This window comes from Elephas maximus, chromosome 23, assembly GCF_024166365.1.
Source record: "Elephas maximus indicus isolate mEleMax1 chromosome 23, mEleMax1 primary haplotype, whole genome shotgun sequence".
In the NCBI taxonomy this organism is placed as follows: domain Eukaryota; kingdom Metazoa; phylum Chordata; class Mammalia; order Proboscidea; family Elephantidae; genus Elephas; species Elephas maximus.
This window is the reverse complement of record NC_064841.1, coordinates 72,963,086-72,981,088: the sequence shown is the minus strand read 5'-3', so window position 1 is coordinate 72,981,088 and position 18,003 is coordinate 72,963,086. Positions and strand designations below refer to the sequence as shown.

The 18,003-nt window shown below is 40.8% G+C and overlaps 1 protein-coding gene across 2 annotated transcripts in view; it reads left to right on the top strand.

Annotated features, from left to right (window-relative positions):
• The window catches only part of NALF1 (NALCN channel auxiliary factor 1), a 706,213-nt gene that overhangs the window by 648,824 nt on the left and 39,386 nt on the right, over positions 1 to 18,003 (top strand). For both annotated transcript variants that reach the window (XM_049867417.1, XM_049867418.1), the window contains exon 2: positions 12,066 to 12,237. In XM_049867417.1, the coding sequence (XP_049723374.1) occupies positions 12,066 to 12,237 (172 nt within the window). The remainder of the gene's footprint in view (positions 1 to 12,065; positions 12,238 to 18,003) is intronic.

Here is an 18,003-nt window from a genome sequence, read left to right as displayed (position 1 = left end):
TGCAGTGAATTTACCAATTACTTATTACAGCTCTGCTATGACAAGTAACACACCAATGAATGCATTGGCATTTTCTAAGTACATGCTAGATTGTGTAAGGTAATAGTCACTCATTTATTAATCATCACGTGCCCCATGAATTCCTATCTGAGTTCTGCAAAACAAGGAAAGTTTAACACAAATACCTTTGGCTCTCAATGGACCATATTCATTCTTTCCCTTTCCTTGGTTTTATTATACCTTTATATGCTTAAGGGCAGTTTAAGATTTCTTATCTATAGCCTCACTTCCACTTCTTTTTCTTCAGAAGGCTGCTTTCCCACTTCGAAGCCCTTTTTCACATTCTCAACCCACTTAAAATGTGGAGCCCGGAACTGAATCTATACTGAGGTGTTTGCTTGGCATCTTTTTTGAGCTGCAAATTCTAATAGCATCACTTGCGCTTCTGACAGTTAATACAGTCCAGATTTCAATAAACGGTTTGCTTAAGGAGCCATGGAACTGTAACACCGCGGTATTCCCAAGGCGTTGATTGGCAGTAGTGTATAAAGGAGCTGTCATTTGTGCCATTCATCCCTTTCTGACTTGGAAAAAGCAGCAGGCACATCCACTCATGGCAGAGATTGAGCAGTAGCGTCCACGAAAGAACTTCCTCCCTTCCAGATGCCCACCAACAGGGCTCCTGTCATCTTTGTCGCTAACGTGAAAACCAGATGAAGGCTCATTAAAAAAGATCTTGCTTGACACCAGAAGAGGTGGTTGTCTCTTCACTGTGAGCTGAATTCATATTTTACCATCATTGTTAATCTTCACTTGGGGATGCATGATAAAACTGTTTGGGAAAGGCATGCGTTAGTATTATCTGTCTTCCGAACACGTGTGCCATCATCCCAGACAAATGAACTTGTCCATTTCCAATTTCAAAATAAATTCTGCCTATGTGAAGTTCTGTTTACTTTCCATGAGCCCTATGCAATAAGCCACGTTTTGCCTTCTCTTTGTTTAGAAATGTTTCTCAGATTGCAAACGAACTCCACATTTTGCCTTTGACTTCAATCACGACAGCTACGTGAAAGGAGAGATTCTAACCGTCGAAGTTCGCTTTTAAAAATGTATTTGTTTAGCATTTCTTTGGCCTCCAATAAAGGAGTTAGCTGGTCACTTGGAAAAGTATTCACAGGAATTAATATCTTGGGAGCTCATCAGGTTCATGGCTGAATTCTCTGCTCTGCAGAACCAGATTCCGTGCAGGAAATCAGACCCAGATGGTTGACTTATACCTGCCCAAGCACAAGACATTTCTATGCAAACCTGAAGGCCGAGTTACTAATTTTCAATGAGAGTTCCATTAAAGATATATTATTGCCATTCACTCAAGGCCCTGGGTGTATAAAAACACTCAAGGCTCCAATGCTGCACTCCAAGCATATAAAGCCTAGAAGGCGAGACAAACAAGAAGACAGAGTTACATTCCATATAAGCCCATGTTGTCATTGCTGTTAGTTTCTGTCGAATCGATTCCAACTCAGGGCGACCCCATATGTGCAGAGTAGAACTGCTCCATAGGGTTTTCAAGGCTCTGACCTTTTAGAAGGAGATCACCAAGCCTGTCTTCTGAGACACTGCTAGGTGAGTTCTAACCACCAACCTTTAGCCTATTAGTGGAGCACTTAACTGTTTGCAGCACCCAGAGACTCTGGCACAAGCCCATAAGAACCAAAACCTGTTGCCATTGAGTCGATTCTGATTCATAGCGACCCTATAGGACAGAGCAGAACTGCCCCCGTAACGTTTCCAAGGAGTAGCTGCTGGATTCGAACTGCCAACCTTTTGGTTAGCAGCCAGGCTCTTAATCATTGTGCCACCAGGGCTCCCATAAGCCCCATAAGCCCATAGGCAAGGACATTTCCGAGTCTTGAAAAGGGTTGCATGTTAGAGGAGGTTTGCAGGTGAGTTACACAGGATAGGTAGAACTTAACCAGGCAATTATGAATATTGTGAATAGTGCTGAGATGAACATAGGTGTGCATATGTCTGTTCATGTCACTTCTATTAGATCCCTAGGGTATATACCTAGGAATGGGATTATTGGCTCATGTGGCAGCTCTCCCTCTTGTTTTCTGAGGAACCACCAGACTTTTCCACAATGACTGGGGCATTTTGCATTCCCACCAGCAGTGGATGAGGGTTCCAATTTCTCTTCATCACCTCCAACACTTGCTATTTTTCTATTTTCATCTTAGGCATCCTAAACCAAAAAAAAAAAAAAAAACAAAACCAAGCCCATTGCCATCAAGTCAATTCTGACTCATAGTGACCCTATAGGACAGTGTAGAACTGCCCCACAGAGTTTCAAGGAGCACCTGGAAGATTTGAACTGCCAACCTTTTGGTCAGCAGCCATAGCTCTTAACCCCTATGCCCCAGGGTTTCCATCTTAGTGGGAGTGAAATGATGCCTCATTTTGGTTTTGATTTGCGTTTCTATGATGGCTAATGATGTTGAGCGGTCAAGTGGCTGTTAGCCATTTGAATACCCTTTTTGGTAAAGTGTCTGCTCATGTCCTCTGCCCAGTTTTTGATTGCGTAATTTGTCTTTTTGTTAAGTTGTCAAAGTAGTCTATATATTTTATATATAAAATTTATATATTACATATATATTATATATATATATAACATAACCCACCCCAAGCCGTCGAGTCGATTCTGACTCATAGCGACCCTATAGAACAGAGTTGAACTGGCCCATAGATTTTCCAAGGAAATCTAACATATATTTTATATATTAGACCTTTATCAGTTATATCCACTAGCCTGGTTCTCAAGTGTCCATTTTTCATACTCTTCTACAGGTGACTTAGCCCATCCTTATGCAGTGATTTTTTTTCTTGTTTATCACTCAAAACATATCACAGTGTTCAATTTCCAGGTGCAACAGGCTTTAACCAAACACTGACACAGATGAAGAAGAAAGCTGACATTCAGATATATGAATGTCAAAATGCATTTGACTTTCAACCCCTTTTATAATTGTTGTTGTTGCCTTCGAGCCAACTCTGACTCCTGGTGACCTTATGTACAACAAACAAAACGTTGCCTGGTCCTGCGTCATCCTCATGACCCCTGGTAAGCGCAAGTCCATTGCCTCGGCTATTTTGTAATTGTTTATGCCTTATGCATAAGGTGCTTTAGCCTGGGCAGTTGCTGTAGCAAACGAATGCTTTTACACAACCAATTATTTCACCCCCACACACTCAAAACTCAGGCCACTAAAGCATTAGAGCTTGTAGAAAAAGATCTAATCAAATTCATCAGCAAATGGGAAAAGAAAGTCCTTACTAACACATGTGAAAGAAGGCAACCTTCTAATATCAACGTGACAACCATTTTTAACATCTGAGATTTTTCTTGATAATAAAAAAATTAGCCTTCATGACACTCGTTTTTCAGAAGGTTAAAAAAGAATTGGAAGTATAAATCTAACTGCTATCTGGCCATTCTATGCTTTATAAAAGAGAACAGATTAAGGGACTACTCTGTACTGAATTCTAAACATGCACATGGTCATCATGAGTTGGAATTGACTTGACAGCAACTGGTTTTAAACACACTTTTTTTAAATATTGCAGCTAAGTCCAGGCAAGAAATCCTTTATGAATGTTTGGGGACCACGTAACTTCAACCTAGGTTAACTTACTTCTAGGCATGTTTGCAAATACTTGGGTGGACTCAAAAATATAAAAATAGACATTTGGAGTGGGGGGCATGCAGATTTAAAATTAATGAGAATTAATGAGCCTCTGCTGGAAAAATATGAACCTGAGAACTTTTATGATCTTTACGAGATCACGTGATGGGTTATAGCTGCAATCAAATTGCATAATAAGAACCTGACATTGGAATATGTTGACAGTCATTTATAATGAGAATACTGCTAACCCAGACTCTGCTGCACCCTGCTTATAACTAACCACTAATTAATGACAGCGATACCTGTCTCAGGCTCATCCATACAGCCACATAAACCATTGCCTTTCAGAGTTGCATAGCTTAACATGTCTTCCCATAGTCACAGGGCAGAGAGCTTCCCCTCCAGCTAGCTTCTGAGGTTTTCAACTCAATCATGCTTGTGCCCTTACAACCAACATTCTTCTGAAAATTGAAAATTATCTTAAAAAGAAAAGTCTTCAGCAAGAGTGTGGAAATGCATTTGCTAGACCACAGTTCCCCTGGATTGCCTTCCCTCTCCTTATCCTTTGCGTCCTGGATAACATCTTCCTACAGGCCTGTGTAACAGAGGGATAGATAAACCGAGGTGAGGGCAGAGAAGAGAACTGGAAGTCCACCTCAAAGCAAGATGAGAAGTGGCTGTTACAGCCCACTGTGCAGAGTGATAAGTGAAAGTTTCCAAAATGCAGTTCTAAAACAAAGTGACTTGCAAAAAAAGTGAATTTTTTAGCAATGTACAACGCTTACTTGATGCTGTTCAAAATATACAGGTATTCGGTTTGTGCTACACTGCTAACCTAAAGGTTGGTGGTTGGTACCCACCCAGAAACACCTTAGAAGAAAGCCGAGGTGATCTGCCTCTCTAAAGATTACAGCTGAGAAATGCGATGGAGCAGCTCTACTCTGGCACCCATGGGGTTGCCATAAGTCGGAATCCACTTCACAGCAGTGGGTTACTATTTAAACAGTGGCCTGGAAGTCAGAGAATCCAGGTTCCAGACTCCCATCTTCTGCTATTGCCACCAACTGTGCTCTTCCCAGTTCCCAATTCCCACTTTAAAATGAAGAGGCTGATCTAAATGATCTCCAAAACCTTCTCCATCTCTGGGACGCCATGGGTCTGTGACTCCAGAGATCTAGACCTATCATATTTCATCACTTTCTAAGTCCTTTCGGTAGCGTTTCACTCAAGAGAGTTCCCAGGTGTTGTTGTTGTTGTTAGGTGCCGTCAAGTCGATTCCGACTCACAGCATCCCTATGTGCCACAGAATGAAATACTTCCTGGTCCTGTGCCATCCTTACAATTCTTGTTATGCTTGAGCCCATTGTTGCAGCCACCACATCAATCCATCTCATTGAGGGTCTTCCTCTTTTCCACTGACCCTGTACTTAACCAAGAAACTGATCCTTCTCCAGAGACTGATCCCTCCTGACAACATGTCCAAAGTACGTAAGACGCAGTCTCGCCATCCTTGCTTATAAGGAACATTCTGGTTGTACTTCCTCCAGTAGCCCTGGTGGCGCAGTGGTTAAGAGCTCAGCCACTAACCAAAATGTCAGCAATTCGAATCCACCAGCTGCTACTTGGAAAGCCTATGGAACGGTCTAGGTGTTAAGAGACCTGAATTCCATTAATTTCCTGTATAATATCTGTGTACTTCAGTTTCCTTATCTGTAAAATATTTCCCAAATAATCTCAAGAGTTTCATCAAGAAAGATAGCAAAAGAAAAAAAAAAAAAAGACTTTTGGGAAAAAAAGAGAAAAGTGTTACCCAAATATTAAGTGAAAACAACATTCTCATTTATGCCACTTTGTATTTCAGTCTGTTGTTTTGGCAACAGGTAGGTTCAAGGCAGTAACTTGAAAATATTCCCCATTTACTCTACAGTGAACAGCTGGCAAGCCAAGTTTTGTATACCCCATGCCGTCGAGTTGATTCCTACCCATCGTGACACTATAGGACAGAGTTTCCAAGGACCGCCTGGTGGATTCAAACTGCCGAGCTTTTGGTTAGCAGCCATAGCACTTAACCACTATGCCACTAGGGTTTCCCAAGTTTTGTACAGTCAATAGTTATTTCTAAGGGGCGTGGGCAGGGGTGAGAGTGTGGGGAGTGAATAGATTATGTGAGCTGTCCGTCATGGGCATAATTAGCTCGCAAATGTGACAACTTCTACTGGTGGAAAAGGTAAAATGCTCTCAGTGAGAAGGGTGGGGTAGATAGTTTAACCATTCATTTGTCACCAGAGACCTTACACATCACTTTCTTCCTTCCCAAATTATTATTTACCATCATATAATTATTTATATGATTCAGTGACACCTACAAAAGTGATTTATCTAATACTTCTCTGCATATGAGAAGGCAAAGACATTATTTAAAAAAGACTTCTATCCTCTCTGATAGTCGGTAGTTTTTGTGAAATAAGACAAATGTATTCATTGTTCATCCTGTGCTTTTATTTAAAAACCCTCTAGTACTTTTTAAAATTAGTCATTTTGTTTTCTACAGCTTTGTTCTACCATAAAACATCACCTGTCTCAAATTACCTCCTTCAGAACTTGTGGAAACGGGTTGGAAAGTCTCTTAGGACCATGTATTTCTCTCACCTTCCCAGCGCAAGAGTCCTTCTCACAGCATTTGGACAAAAGTTGTCTAAACTTTTTTTGAATTTTCCCAGCTATAGAAAACTGAGTAGCTCCCAAGAAGCCCATTTTGTTTCTCTACATCTCCTCTGGAAAGAGAGCTGTTCTTTGTATCATACCAATATTTACCTATTTATTGTTTTCTGTCTTATCTTTGGAATTCTGGTGGCACACTGGTTAAGAGTTTGGCTGCTAATCAAAAGGTCAGCAGTTCGAATCCAGCAGCCGCGCCTTGGAAACTCTGTGGGGCAGTTCTACTCTGTCCTATAGGGTTGCTATGAGTCGGAATTGACTGTATGGCAACAAGTATCTTGTCCTTATCCTCTGATTCCACATAGAAAAAAGCTACTATCATCAGCACTTGTCTGTTCCCTCAGATTTTGAAAACAATAGATATCCCATCTCCCTTTTTCTTCTAGTCTTAATATATTTATATTAATATTAATATATTCCCAGGGACTTATTTTTTTTTATATAACACAGTTTTCAGATTTTTACTAACCTCGTATTTATCTTTTCAAGTAATCTGTTCAAAGAATAGGGACTAATTTTCTTACTCCCTAGGCAAACCCTTTCCACTTTCCTCTGGAATATTTTAGCAAACATGCTGCATACAAGCTCTGCTTCTCTTAGACACTTTGTTCATAAACACACCTATTCACAGGGGAGAGAAATCCTTCAGCTGTATAGAATTTTTTTCTGGGTCTTCGTCTCTTCCAGAACAATAAAATATTTCTCTCCCGTCCTACTTATTTTGTCTCCTATATACTCTTTCCCTCATTGCTTTCTGACACATCTCATCCCTAGAACTAAAATTTTAGAGAACGTTTATGACTCAGATGAAGACTTTTCTTTGCCTATTCAGAAGTCTTGGAGACAGATCATGAGAACTGAGGCTGTGGAGAAGGAAGTCCCCCTGTGGAGATGGTTTCAGCCCCATATAAGCTCCTGAATTCTGCTTGTGGCTCTGCAAATTATGATCAGTTTTCTTCATGGCTAGTACCTGACACTTATAAAATGGCTTTGATCATATACTAATATTTGAGTTAGAAAATCTGTAAAGAAAATATAGCTGAAATAGGATTTAAGACACCAGAGTAAAAATGAACCTCTTTCAATTGGGCAAGGCTGAGGAAACCAGGGGTTTGAACCGGAACGAATTCGCATTTCTAAGTAGTTCCCAGGAAGTTATACCTAAGAATCACCCGGGGATCTTGTTAAAATGTAGATTCTGGGTCAGTTTTTTTTTATATCTAGAGTGGGAATACAAGTTCTCAAGCGGGAACTTTTTAGAAATGCAAATTCTCAGCAGGGGTCCAAACTGGTTCCAAGTCCTGGAGGAAACTGATTGAAAGAGGTTGTGCATATATTTCAAGACACTTCAATAAGCAACACCCCATTGTCTGTGAGCGAGAAGAGATGGTGTTCGTCAGAGTTTACAGGTACAGGGTGTAACAAGCTATGGAGAAGCCATCTTAATTTGACTAATTTTACCAAAACCAACTGGGAAGGGGAGTAGAGAGCTTGGCCCAAGAAAATATGTCAATTGTCTGGAATAATGAAAAAAAGCTATTCTCTAAAAGAAAACAGAAAGCTCTATTCTTTAGAATCCTAGAAATATGCAGAAGGTGAGCTTTTCTCCCAATGGAATTTTCATACAGTTAGAACTGCATACATAAGGGTATACAACTTCCTCTAGTACCTAAAAGACACACTCAAGACCAGGACTCACAAAATAGACACTGGTCGTTCTTAGGTTACCTTGTGTCATAAATGTAGCATCATATTACATACTATAACTACTATGTCATAGTGCACAAATGTCAATGGTATTTTGAAAAATATCTTTAACGCCCCCCTCCATGTATGGTTTAGGAAACCATTTCATTTTCCTTCCTGTGAAACTAATGCTCCTTAGCTCTTTCTGACAGCATGGCAGTGCCACCCCCCCACCTGCCACTTATACCTCCATAAACCCACCCACACACTCCCGCCCCATTTCCTAGTTGAAATTTAAGAATTCTTAGGTGTTTCCTCAACTATTGTAGTATTTTCTAGGCAATTTTTCAATGTGTACTTTTATGTTAAGATCCATTCAGAAGACCTGTAATGATGATAACCATTTGCATGTTTCCCTGACAAGTTATTTGGCTATTATGTACTATTAATGACTTAGAAAATAAAGTTACCTTTGTTGTCCTTGGGTGCCGTTGAGTCGGTTCCGACTGCACAACAGAACAAAACACTTCCCGGTTCTGCGCCATCCTCACAATTGTTGCTGTGTTTGAACCCATTGTTGCAGTCACTGTGTGAATCCATCTCATTAAGGGTCTTCCTCTTTTTTCACTGACCCTCTACGTTGGTGATCTAAAATTATATCTGATTTCATATTTACCCTGTTATACCTCATTTGGGCATCTTTTATCAAAGAATAAAACTTTATTTTGACCAAATTTTTTTTTTTAATGCTTAGTTTTTTTCAAAAAATTTACACAATTTTCCTTGTACAAATGGACTTTGGCCAGCAGCATGCAATTCAATTACGATTTTAGGTTGCTATGAAAACTCCCTTGTGATTTCTACTCTTCCCTGTAAGTTCTTCCAAAAACAAGTTTTCAGAGTAAAAGTGGAGGATTGTTAATAACGCAGGTTTTGGAATCCTAAGGACCCTGGGTTTGAATTACTTCCATTACTTCGTATAGTTACTATACAAAATGTGGCTAATACTTCCCTAAGTGTGGGGTGAGGATTATATGGGGGAACAAATGTGCGTAACTTGTTTGGAACATTACTTAGAACAGTGTATTAACTTGTTACACACTAGCTATTATTCTTGCTATAATTACCCACTGTCTATGACCTTTTAGTGTGCATTTAGTTAGCCCTGCTGGTTAAGCACTTGGCTACTAACCAGAAGAACAGCGGTTAGAACCCACTGGTGGATCCACAGGAGAGAAGACCTGGCGACCTGTTCCTGTAAAGATTACAGCCTAGGCGATCCTGTGAGGCAGTTCTACCCCGTCCTATGGGGTCACTGTTAGTTGGAATTGACTCGACAACATGCAACAACTGTGTATGTTTGGAGTCTGGGTGGTACAAAAGGTCAATACACTCAGCTGCTAACCTAAAAGGTTGGATGTTTGAGTCCGCCCAGAGATGCCCTGGAAGAAAGGCCGGGAGATCTACTTTTGAAAAATCAGCCACTGAAAACCCTGTGGACCGCAGATCTACTCTGACACACGTGGGGTTGCAATGCGTCAGACTCGACTCAATGGCAACTCATTTAATATTAAACTATGAAGTATTCACTTTTCCATGTGGAACATAATTTGAAACATTTTACCTAAATAGTATTAATCTTCAATGCCCACAGAAGCAGCAGTCAAGAAATCAAACAACACACTGCATTGGGCAAATCTGCTGCAAAAGATCTCTTTAAAGTGTTGAAAAGCAAAGATGTCACTTTAAGGACTAAGGTGCACCTGCCCCGAGCCATGATACTTGCAATTGCCTCATGTGCAAGTGAAAGCTGAACAAAGAATAAGGAAGACCCAAGAAGAATTGATGCCTTTGAACTATGATGTTGGTGAAGTGTTGAGTATGCCATGGACAGCCAGAAGAATGAACAAATCTGTCTTGGAGGAAGTACAGACAGAATGCTACTTGGAAGCGAGGATGGTGAGACTTCTTGTCATATACTTTGGACATGTTATCAGGAGGTACCAGTCCCTGGAGAAGGACATCATGCTGGGTAGAGTAGAGGGCCATCAAAAAAGAGGAAGACCCTCAATGAGATAGACTGACACAGTGGCTGCAATGATGGGCTCAAGCATAGCAACAATTGTGAGAATGTTGCAGGACCGGGCAGTGTTTCGTCCTGTTGTACACAGAGCCACTATGAGTCTGAACCAACGCTATGGCACCAAACAACAACAACAAGTGTTAATCTAGAAACAAACAAATGAAAACCATCAGCGTCAAGGATCCAGGAATAGCTCTGAAGCTCAGCAGTGTGTTGCCGTAAATTAGAATCCACTGCATGGCAACTAACAACGACCCACTGTAGATGGGTTCTTTGGTCATTGTTTTATTTGAATTTATGTTCAGTGTCCTTCGTTTTATTAGAGAAAGTTCACTTTTTCGATTTTTTTCCAAATAGGCACAAAATAAAGCAATGAATAAAGTCATAGTCCTTTCACAATTTTAAAAATTAAATGCATAATAATACATGTAGCTAAACTGTGTATTCGAGACTAAATGGGCACACCAGCCCAGGGACAAGGACGAGAAGGCAGGAGGGGACAGGAAAGCTGGACAATTGGGAATGGGGACCCCGAGGTTGAGAAGGGGAGAGTGTTCACACGCTGTGGGGCTGGCAACCAATGTCACAAAACCATATGTGTATTAATTGTTTAATGAGAAGCTAATTTGCTCTGTAAGCTTTCGCCTAAAACACACACACACAAAAAAAATTGAAACATGCAGAATATGTTCTAAAACAATAATAGAATTAAACTAGGAATTATTAACAAATAAATAAATACAGGTAGTCCCCAGCTTACATGAGGTTTCTTTCTGATGACTCTGTCATAAATCAGTTCTCATAAGCCCAATACCTCTTTTTTTTTTAGTATTATTATTGCCTTTTATTATCATTATAACATACTTTTTTTATAACTTTGGTCTATATTTTTCTTTGGGGATTGGAAATACTACATATGAACATCTGCAAGTGAGCACCTGAGACTGATAATATCAGGAAATTACACCCTGCAACATTGTATGTAGCGCATGTTACCAGCGAAACACACGGTGGTAAGTGCAGTTTGTCATAACCGGAACCCATGATAAGCAGGGAGCTACCTGTAAATACTTAAATGTTATGGATCGCACAGCCTCTAAAAGGTCAAAGCTGTTGTTCTAGTAAGGTTTTCCTCTTCCTCTTCACCACAGCACAGAATGTCATGTCTTCTCTATGTTGGATGTTTCTGGGCTTTCGGGCAATGAGATTTTTATTGCATTTGATGGGAGTCATTACAATGAGCAGCCACTTTTGCTTGTTCTGTGCCTCATGAAGGAGCCTGGCGGTGCAGTGGTTAATAGCTCCTTGGAAGCCCTGTGGGGCAGTTCGACTCTGTCCTATAGGGCTGCTAAGAGAGGGCAATGGGTTTGGTTTCGGTGCCTCTTGAAGTTCAAGTTTTCTCCCCTCCTGCTGGGTTGTCATTATAGAGGAGTCAGCGCCATCTAGTGTTGACTGGAAGCATAGACAGTGGGACAGATGTACAGGGAGCAGGGAAGATTAGCCAGGGACCTTGCAGGTGGCAATAAATAACTACAGTCTGTCAAAACGGCCAATTAGTCCTTTCACTTTCTATCTCACCAGATCTGTGAGAAAATGCAGAGGTCCTGCCTAAATCCACTGTTTTTCAGATAAGCTACATCAAACCAAAAGCATATCTTTTGCATCCTATTAAGGGCTCAATCAAATAACATTTTGCTCTCACTGCAAAGTCTTTTGCTGCTACCTTGTTAGCACTTGCAGTTGGCATGGTGTAAATATGCTTTTCCAAAATGAGAGTTTTCTTATAACCCACCCGAAACCAAGCATGCTTCTCACACCACAGCGTGTCGTTGTGTTAGAGACAGAACGGTTGTCATCACTCCGTATTTTTGATTCTTCTCTTTTTTCAGATTGTCTACAAAGCCTGGCTCTGTTCCCAGTATTTTGAAGTCACACAGTTTAACTGCAGAAAGACAATTCCTTGCAAGCAATACTGTTTGGAGGTTCAGACAAGGTGTCCATTTATATTGCCTGACAATGATGAAGTCATCTACGGAGGACTGTCCAGCTTCATCTGTACAGGTACAGTGGGGAAGTGTTCTGTCAACGAGTCTCTCATTGTTGTCCTGCTCACCTCTGTGACGCTTGCTTGCTGTGGTTTTTCCTCCCACAGATGTAACCTTGAAGAGAGGGCTGGTAGTTTTCCATGCCTTCATTAACAGATGTACAGAAACCTTCTGAGTGGTTTTGGAAATGTTTCCACTTCTGTGCCACTTTATCTACAGTATGACTGTGACCACAATAATTTACCTTGTAAAATGATAATTCTGAGGGTAAAACATTAGCACTCATTAGACAGACTTCAGTTTGCCGTAGAGTGGGTTGGGTCCTGTCTGCATCACCTTTGTGTTACATAAGAACAGATGATGCGATGAAGCTAGCAACGTTGTATTTCTTCTTCAAATTAGTAACAGGCTTATACGGCCATGTCTATTTCCTGAGAATTCCATGTTGCATTATCTTAAATAAGTATCAAGAGAATAAAGAAATGTTTGCCGATGTTGTGTGTATGTGTGTTTGTATATGTGTGTATTAACGCTACTTAACAACCAGGCATATACAATTCTCATTATTTCCAATTAACAGTGTTTCCTTCTTTCAGCAAATGATTCATACTGGGCAAAATAACAGTATCTTCACTTATTTTCTGGATATTTATAAGCATTACGTAATTTAGTCACAGAGTAAGATGTGAAGGTCCAGAGAAGTCTGGTTTTTAAAATGATGAGTAGACAGCAAGAGCAAACTACTTCACCAGGTTCACCAGGGTGGTGTGAGAATCAGACCTACATTCTCTTTTAGTAAAAACTTGTACAACGAACGCTCTTGTATCTATATGACTTGAATTGTAGCATGTTTAGTTTTCAAGTTGTAGGAATAAAAAAACTATATAAACTATACAGCCTAAGGGCTGGATGCTCTAAAGAAGCAAAGTCAGTGAAGCATATATATATAGAGAGAGAGAGATTTATCTCAAGGAAATGGCTCAGGCAGTTATGGAGGCAAGTCCCAAATTCATGAGTCAGGCGTCAAGCTTCACCTGTCTCAAGTGGTTGCAGAGGTTGACAAACTCAAATTGGCAGGTCAGGTGGCAGGATACTGGCTCACAAGGCTGCGGAAGCTGATGAATCAGGTCAGACAATAGTCTGCTGGCTCATGGGGCTGTGGAAGCTGACAAATCCCCGCGGTGGCAGATCAGACGGCAGGCTGCTGGCTCAAGTCCCAGGAACCGGAGGTCAAATGATGAAAAGCACCCAGAGCGAGAGAGCTTTGCCGGAGATTTCATACATATTGCACGCAGGCCACACCCTCAAGGAAACTTCCATTAGATACTTAAGCAAGGTAGTGTCTTGAGTAAGGGTGTGACTTGAAAGCCTTTAGTAAGGGCGTGGCTCAAGATACACCCCACACTAATCCTGCCTCATTTCATATAGAGGTTTAGGGTTTACAACACATTATTACTCAATACCACAAAATGAAGGACAGTTCGATTATAGTGGGAATCATGGCCTAGCCAAGTCGACACATGACATTAACCATTGCACTAACTGTATTCACTGTAAAACTATGTAATGTAACCTGAAAGGAGAGAGACTAAAACTCTGTTTTTATATTAGGCATAAAGCTTCATACAAATGCTTCCAAAACAGAGTCACATGTTGAGATGATCACCTGGGGAATTTATCAAATTAGTTTCAGATTGCTTATTTACATACCAATCCATTAGCCACACTTGCAGTATTGCCTGCTCTGATCTTTGACTTCTAACTCTAACCAATAAGCTGTCAAGAAACGCTCCACTCGAGTTGTCCCCTAAGGAATTCCTCTAAGAAGTGAATGAGTATTTTTGATGCTGCCCAAATTTGTGGGAAGAACATCTAACTGAAAGTTAGCAGACATGAGCTTGAGTTCTATTTCTATTGTGTTTTCTCTCTAAGCCACTATGCCCTCATTAGTAAGTTAGTAATAGCCATCTCCCCATGAAGGTTTGCTATGAGGATTACAGATACAGGACGAAGTAGGTCACGAATGAGCAATAACCACTGTACACAAGAAAGTGAGTTGTGAGGCATAAAATGATCTACCAATCATTTTTAGTTATTCCACAGATTCAATGCTCTGGTCTTTTTCATGTAGCTCCTCTTTCCTGGAGAAAGAGAATGGGAGGCAGGAAAAGGTGGGAGGGAGGGAGGGTGGGAGGGAGTGTGGGAGACAGGAAAAGGTGGGAGGGAGGGAGGGAGGGAGGGAGGGTGGGAGACAGGAAAAGGTGGGAGGGAGGGAGGGAGGGAGGGAGGGAGGGAGGGAGGGAGGGAGGGAGGGAGGGAGGGAGGGAGGAGGAAGGAAGGAAGGAAGGAAGGAAGGAAGGAAGGAAGGAAGGAAGGAAGGAAGGAAGGAAGGAAGGAAGGAAGGAAGGAAGCCAATCATTTTTCCTTTTAATCTGAGCCAAAAGTCACCAAAGGCTACTATCTTGGTATTTACGTAGAACTCTCAATGAATGAGGCATCCGTGACTTCAGCAAAACTAGAAGAATTTTATGTAAAAGCTGCTTTTACATTTGCAAGCACATTAAATTTTCCTGTAAAAAGTCAGTAGCTTTTAACAGGTTTTCAAAGTAGAAAACACCCCATAGGAAGGGTGAAGGATTTGTCTTCTTTCACCCCCCACAATTTCCTGCGCTTTATCAGTACACGTGAACCTAGTGTACGGGTCTGAATATACGTCCCCTTTGCTAAGGCACTTACAAGCCTGTCACAACCCAAAAGATGGGATTTAATCTCTTCCTGCATCGCATGGGAAGAGAGCCCACCTTATTTTTTAAGTGGCTTTTGATTTTTATAAAAAATAGCTCTTCCGTAGTCATACCTACATCATTAAAGGGAAGAGGCAGGGCCTGGGAAAAGAGGGATGTGTGATCTAGTCCAGGGAAAAATTCTTTCTGCATTAGAGGCTTTCTGGGATAACCTCATCACTGAATATCAGGGAGCCTAACAGTCCTTCACGGCTCTTGTTTGTGTCTTTGCTCCTTTTATTGCAGAGTCACTCAAAAATGTGCAGAATAAATTCTGAAAGCATTTTACTCTGAAGTCCTGTTAAATTGATGAAAAAGATACCAATTTTCAGATTAATCTTCTTTTCTAATATGTGACCCAGGCCTCTTTGACAGATTCCCACCTATCTAGGTAACTAGCAGCCATCATTTCCCACCTTAGGGCACCCATGTCCCTTTAAGGGCTTTGCTATAGGACCCTGAACCTGTGTGGATGCTAATCACTTTTGCCTTACCACCGCTGACCTGACGAGGTCCTGAACATGGCCCCAGATTAGCATCCGTCTTGAAAGGTGCCCATCCTAGAAGACGTTAGCATGGAGAGCAGCCCCAGGGCACCCTCTGGTTAAACCCACAGAGCTGAATCACTTGGCACGCTTCTAGGAAAATGAGTAAAACACGTGTAGGTATAGCATTTGCTGCCAAACTTTAAGTCACATGATTTTTGGAGGCTCATTTCTTATAAATGGACATGAAGGCCTTTAACCAGCCATCCAAATAACAGAGCTTTTAGATGAGTGTGGGGTTCACGTAAGCCATCTCAGGGGTATATTTATGAATGAAATGTCTTCTGTGCTCAAGTAAACCAGGCTACCTATAGTAGAGAAAGAGGGTATTTTTTCCACTTTTCACAGCTGGCTGCAGATAACCTAAGGCTGCCTGGGACGGCAGGCACCTAGCAACTTTACCTGTTCACAAGCAGTAGCAGATCTCTTGGGTGTCTTCTTCATTGAATTAGGTACCATGATGATCACTAAACACATCACTATTAAAAGAAATTAACCACCCTTGTTGGTCCTAACCTTGCTTCTAGGAGTTGCTCTTTTTTTTTTTTTGGTTCAGTAAATGGTTTTATTTCCATTATTTATACTAAAAAAAAAGATAATCATTTATCATCAAGATCTGAAGGACTAGACAGAGTTTTCTTCAAATCCAGCAAGTATAATTATAGTTGTTTCCACACAATTTGAAAATACATCCGCCTTGCAGCTTATAGAGATGCCCTCTAAGATGCCACTGAGGGTCTGAGGGTCATTCACTTACCTGTTGGTCAGCCTGTAAAAGTATTCACTAAGCACATTACTGCAAACGGCCCTTTGCCAGGTGCTCTTCACTGAGGCTTAATTTTGCTCAAGGTGCTTCACCTTAGTGACAAACCAGTGCTAGGGTGGTTACTTATCCTGAGAGTCCTTTGCGTCCAGCTTTTTATAGATATGAAATTATAGGACACCCAGTTCTTCCTCCTGTACGTTTATTAGACATATACTGATACTTGTGATTCTTAAAATCTACAAAAGAGTGAAAGTCAGCCCTTAGGATTGGTGAGCCACTTGGAAGGTTCAGAACAGAAAAATTTCCTCTAAATACTCATGTGTCGTTTATAATTTTGGTAACAGTTATTCAATACAGTGATTAGTGTTCTTTTCTATATGATGTATACATTACTTACCCATGTCCTGAATTTGAATGTTTCGGGTTTATATTTTTTGATTGTCTGCCACTCTGTGGATCTATGGTCCTTAGTTAGCCAGTCGTGTATCAAAAACAAAAAAAAATCCGAGAACACATGTCTATTTCCACAATGTCTCTGAGTCAGGATGGCACAGAAGGTCATGACCGAATGTTCTCTGACCGCAGACCTGGATGACAAGAAGACTGTCTCCTTGTACGTTCAATTTTGATTCCATTGTAGGAGACAAAGGAAAGACACATGACCCAAGACCTCTCTAGGCTTTCCTGATAAAAAATAGATCTGACACATTACGGATGAAGTGTTCGGAAAATTGATTAGAGAGAAATTCTGAAGTGCTGTCAGGATGAAACCTGTCATTCAATGTTAAGCATTACTGAGCTAAAAGTTTTAAAAGTAGGTTCTATTTGCAAGGCTTAGTTCACATAATGCACTGTGTCTTCATCTTTCAAGTGAGGGGAAGAGACTCTTAGATCCTGCCATGTCAGCCCATCACTGTGGTAATTATGTGGGTTTCCTTCTCCACACTCCCTCGTCTTATTCTCGAGTCCCCTAGAGAAATGCTTGATTGCTTAACCGTGAACCGAACTGAAGAAAATGGAAGTAGCAGAGTATCCCAGGTTGTGGTGCTCTGGTAACAAATGTTATGAAAATTATCGTTTGATTGATAGATAAAATAGACTAGATGTGTTTGCTGTGCTATTTTTCATAGAGAAATTATCAGAAGGAAGAAAAAGTGAAAGTTGGTCTGCCGGGTGTTACTGACAATGGAGATAAAACATATTTTGAGAATTGTATGTAAATTCTGCGTTCCATTTTTTTAGCTGTGACAAGAATAAGGTTATGTTTCTGTCTCTCGGGAAAATACTGTGGGCTGCTGTTAGTTACCTTGACAGGCCTGATTCTGCTGTGAGTGGAGGATTTGAGCCACCTTGTGGCCGTGCTGTGCTACTACAGAATATCTAAAAGGAGAGGTTACTGTCTTCGGGCAAGGAAGTTAAATATTCCAATGAGAGAGAAAGAAGGGAGAAAAGCACTTTGATATGCATATCGGTCAAATTAGGAAGGAGTTTTTAAAGATGTTTTGTGTCTCCTAATTCACTCGCCAGAGTTCGAAACGCTTAAAGCGGAAACATTTCCAAAATCCAGTTGTGGTATGTTCAGTGAGTTGATAAAGATTTTAAAAAGACGTAAAAGATTTTCTAAATAAAAGAATGTCATTGTAAAATAAAAAACAAAACTGCTTCCCATAGACTTGGTGGGTTTTTTT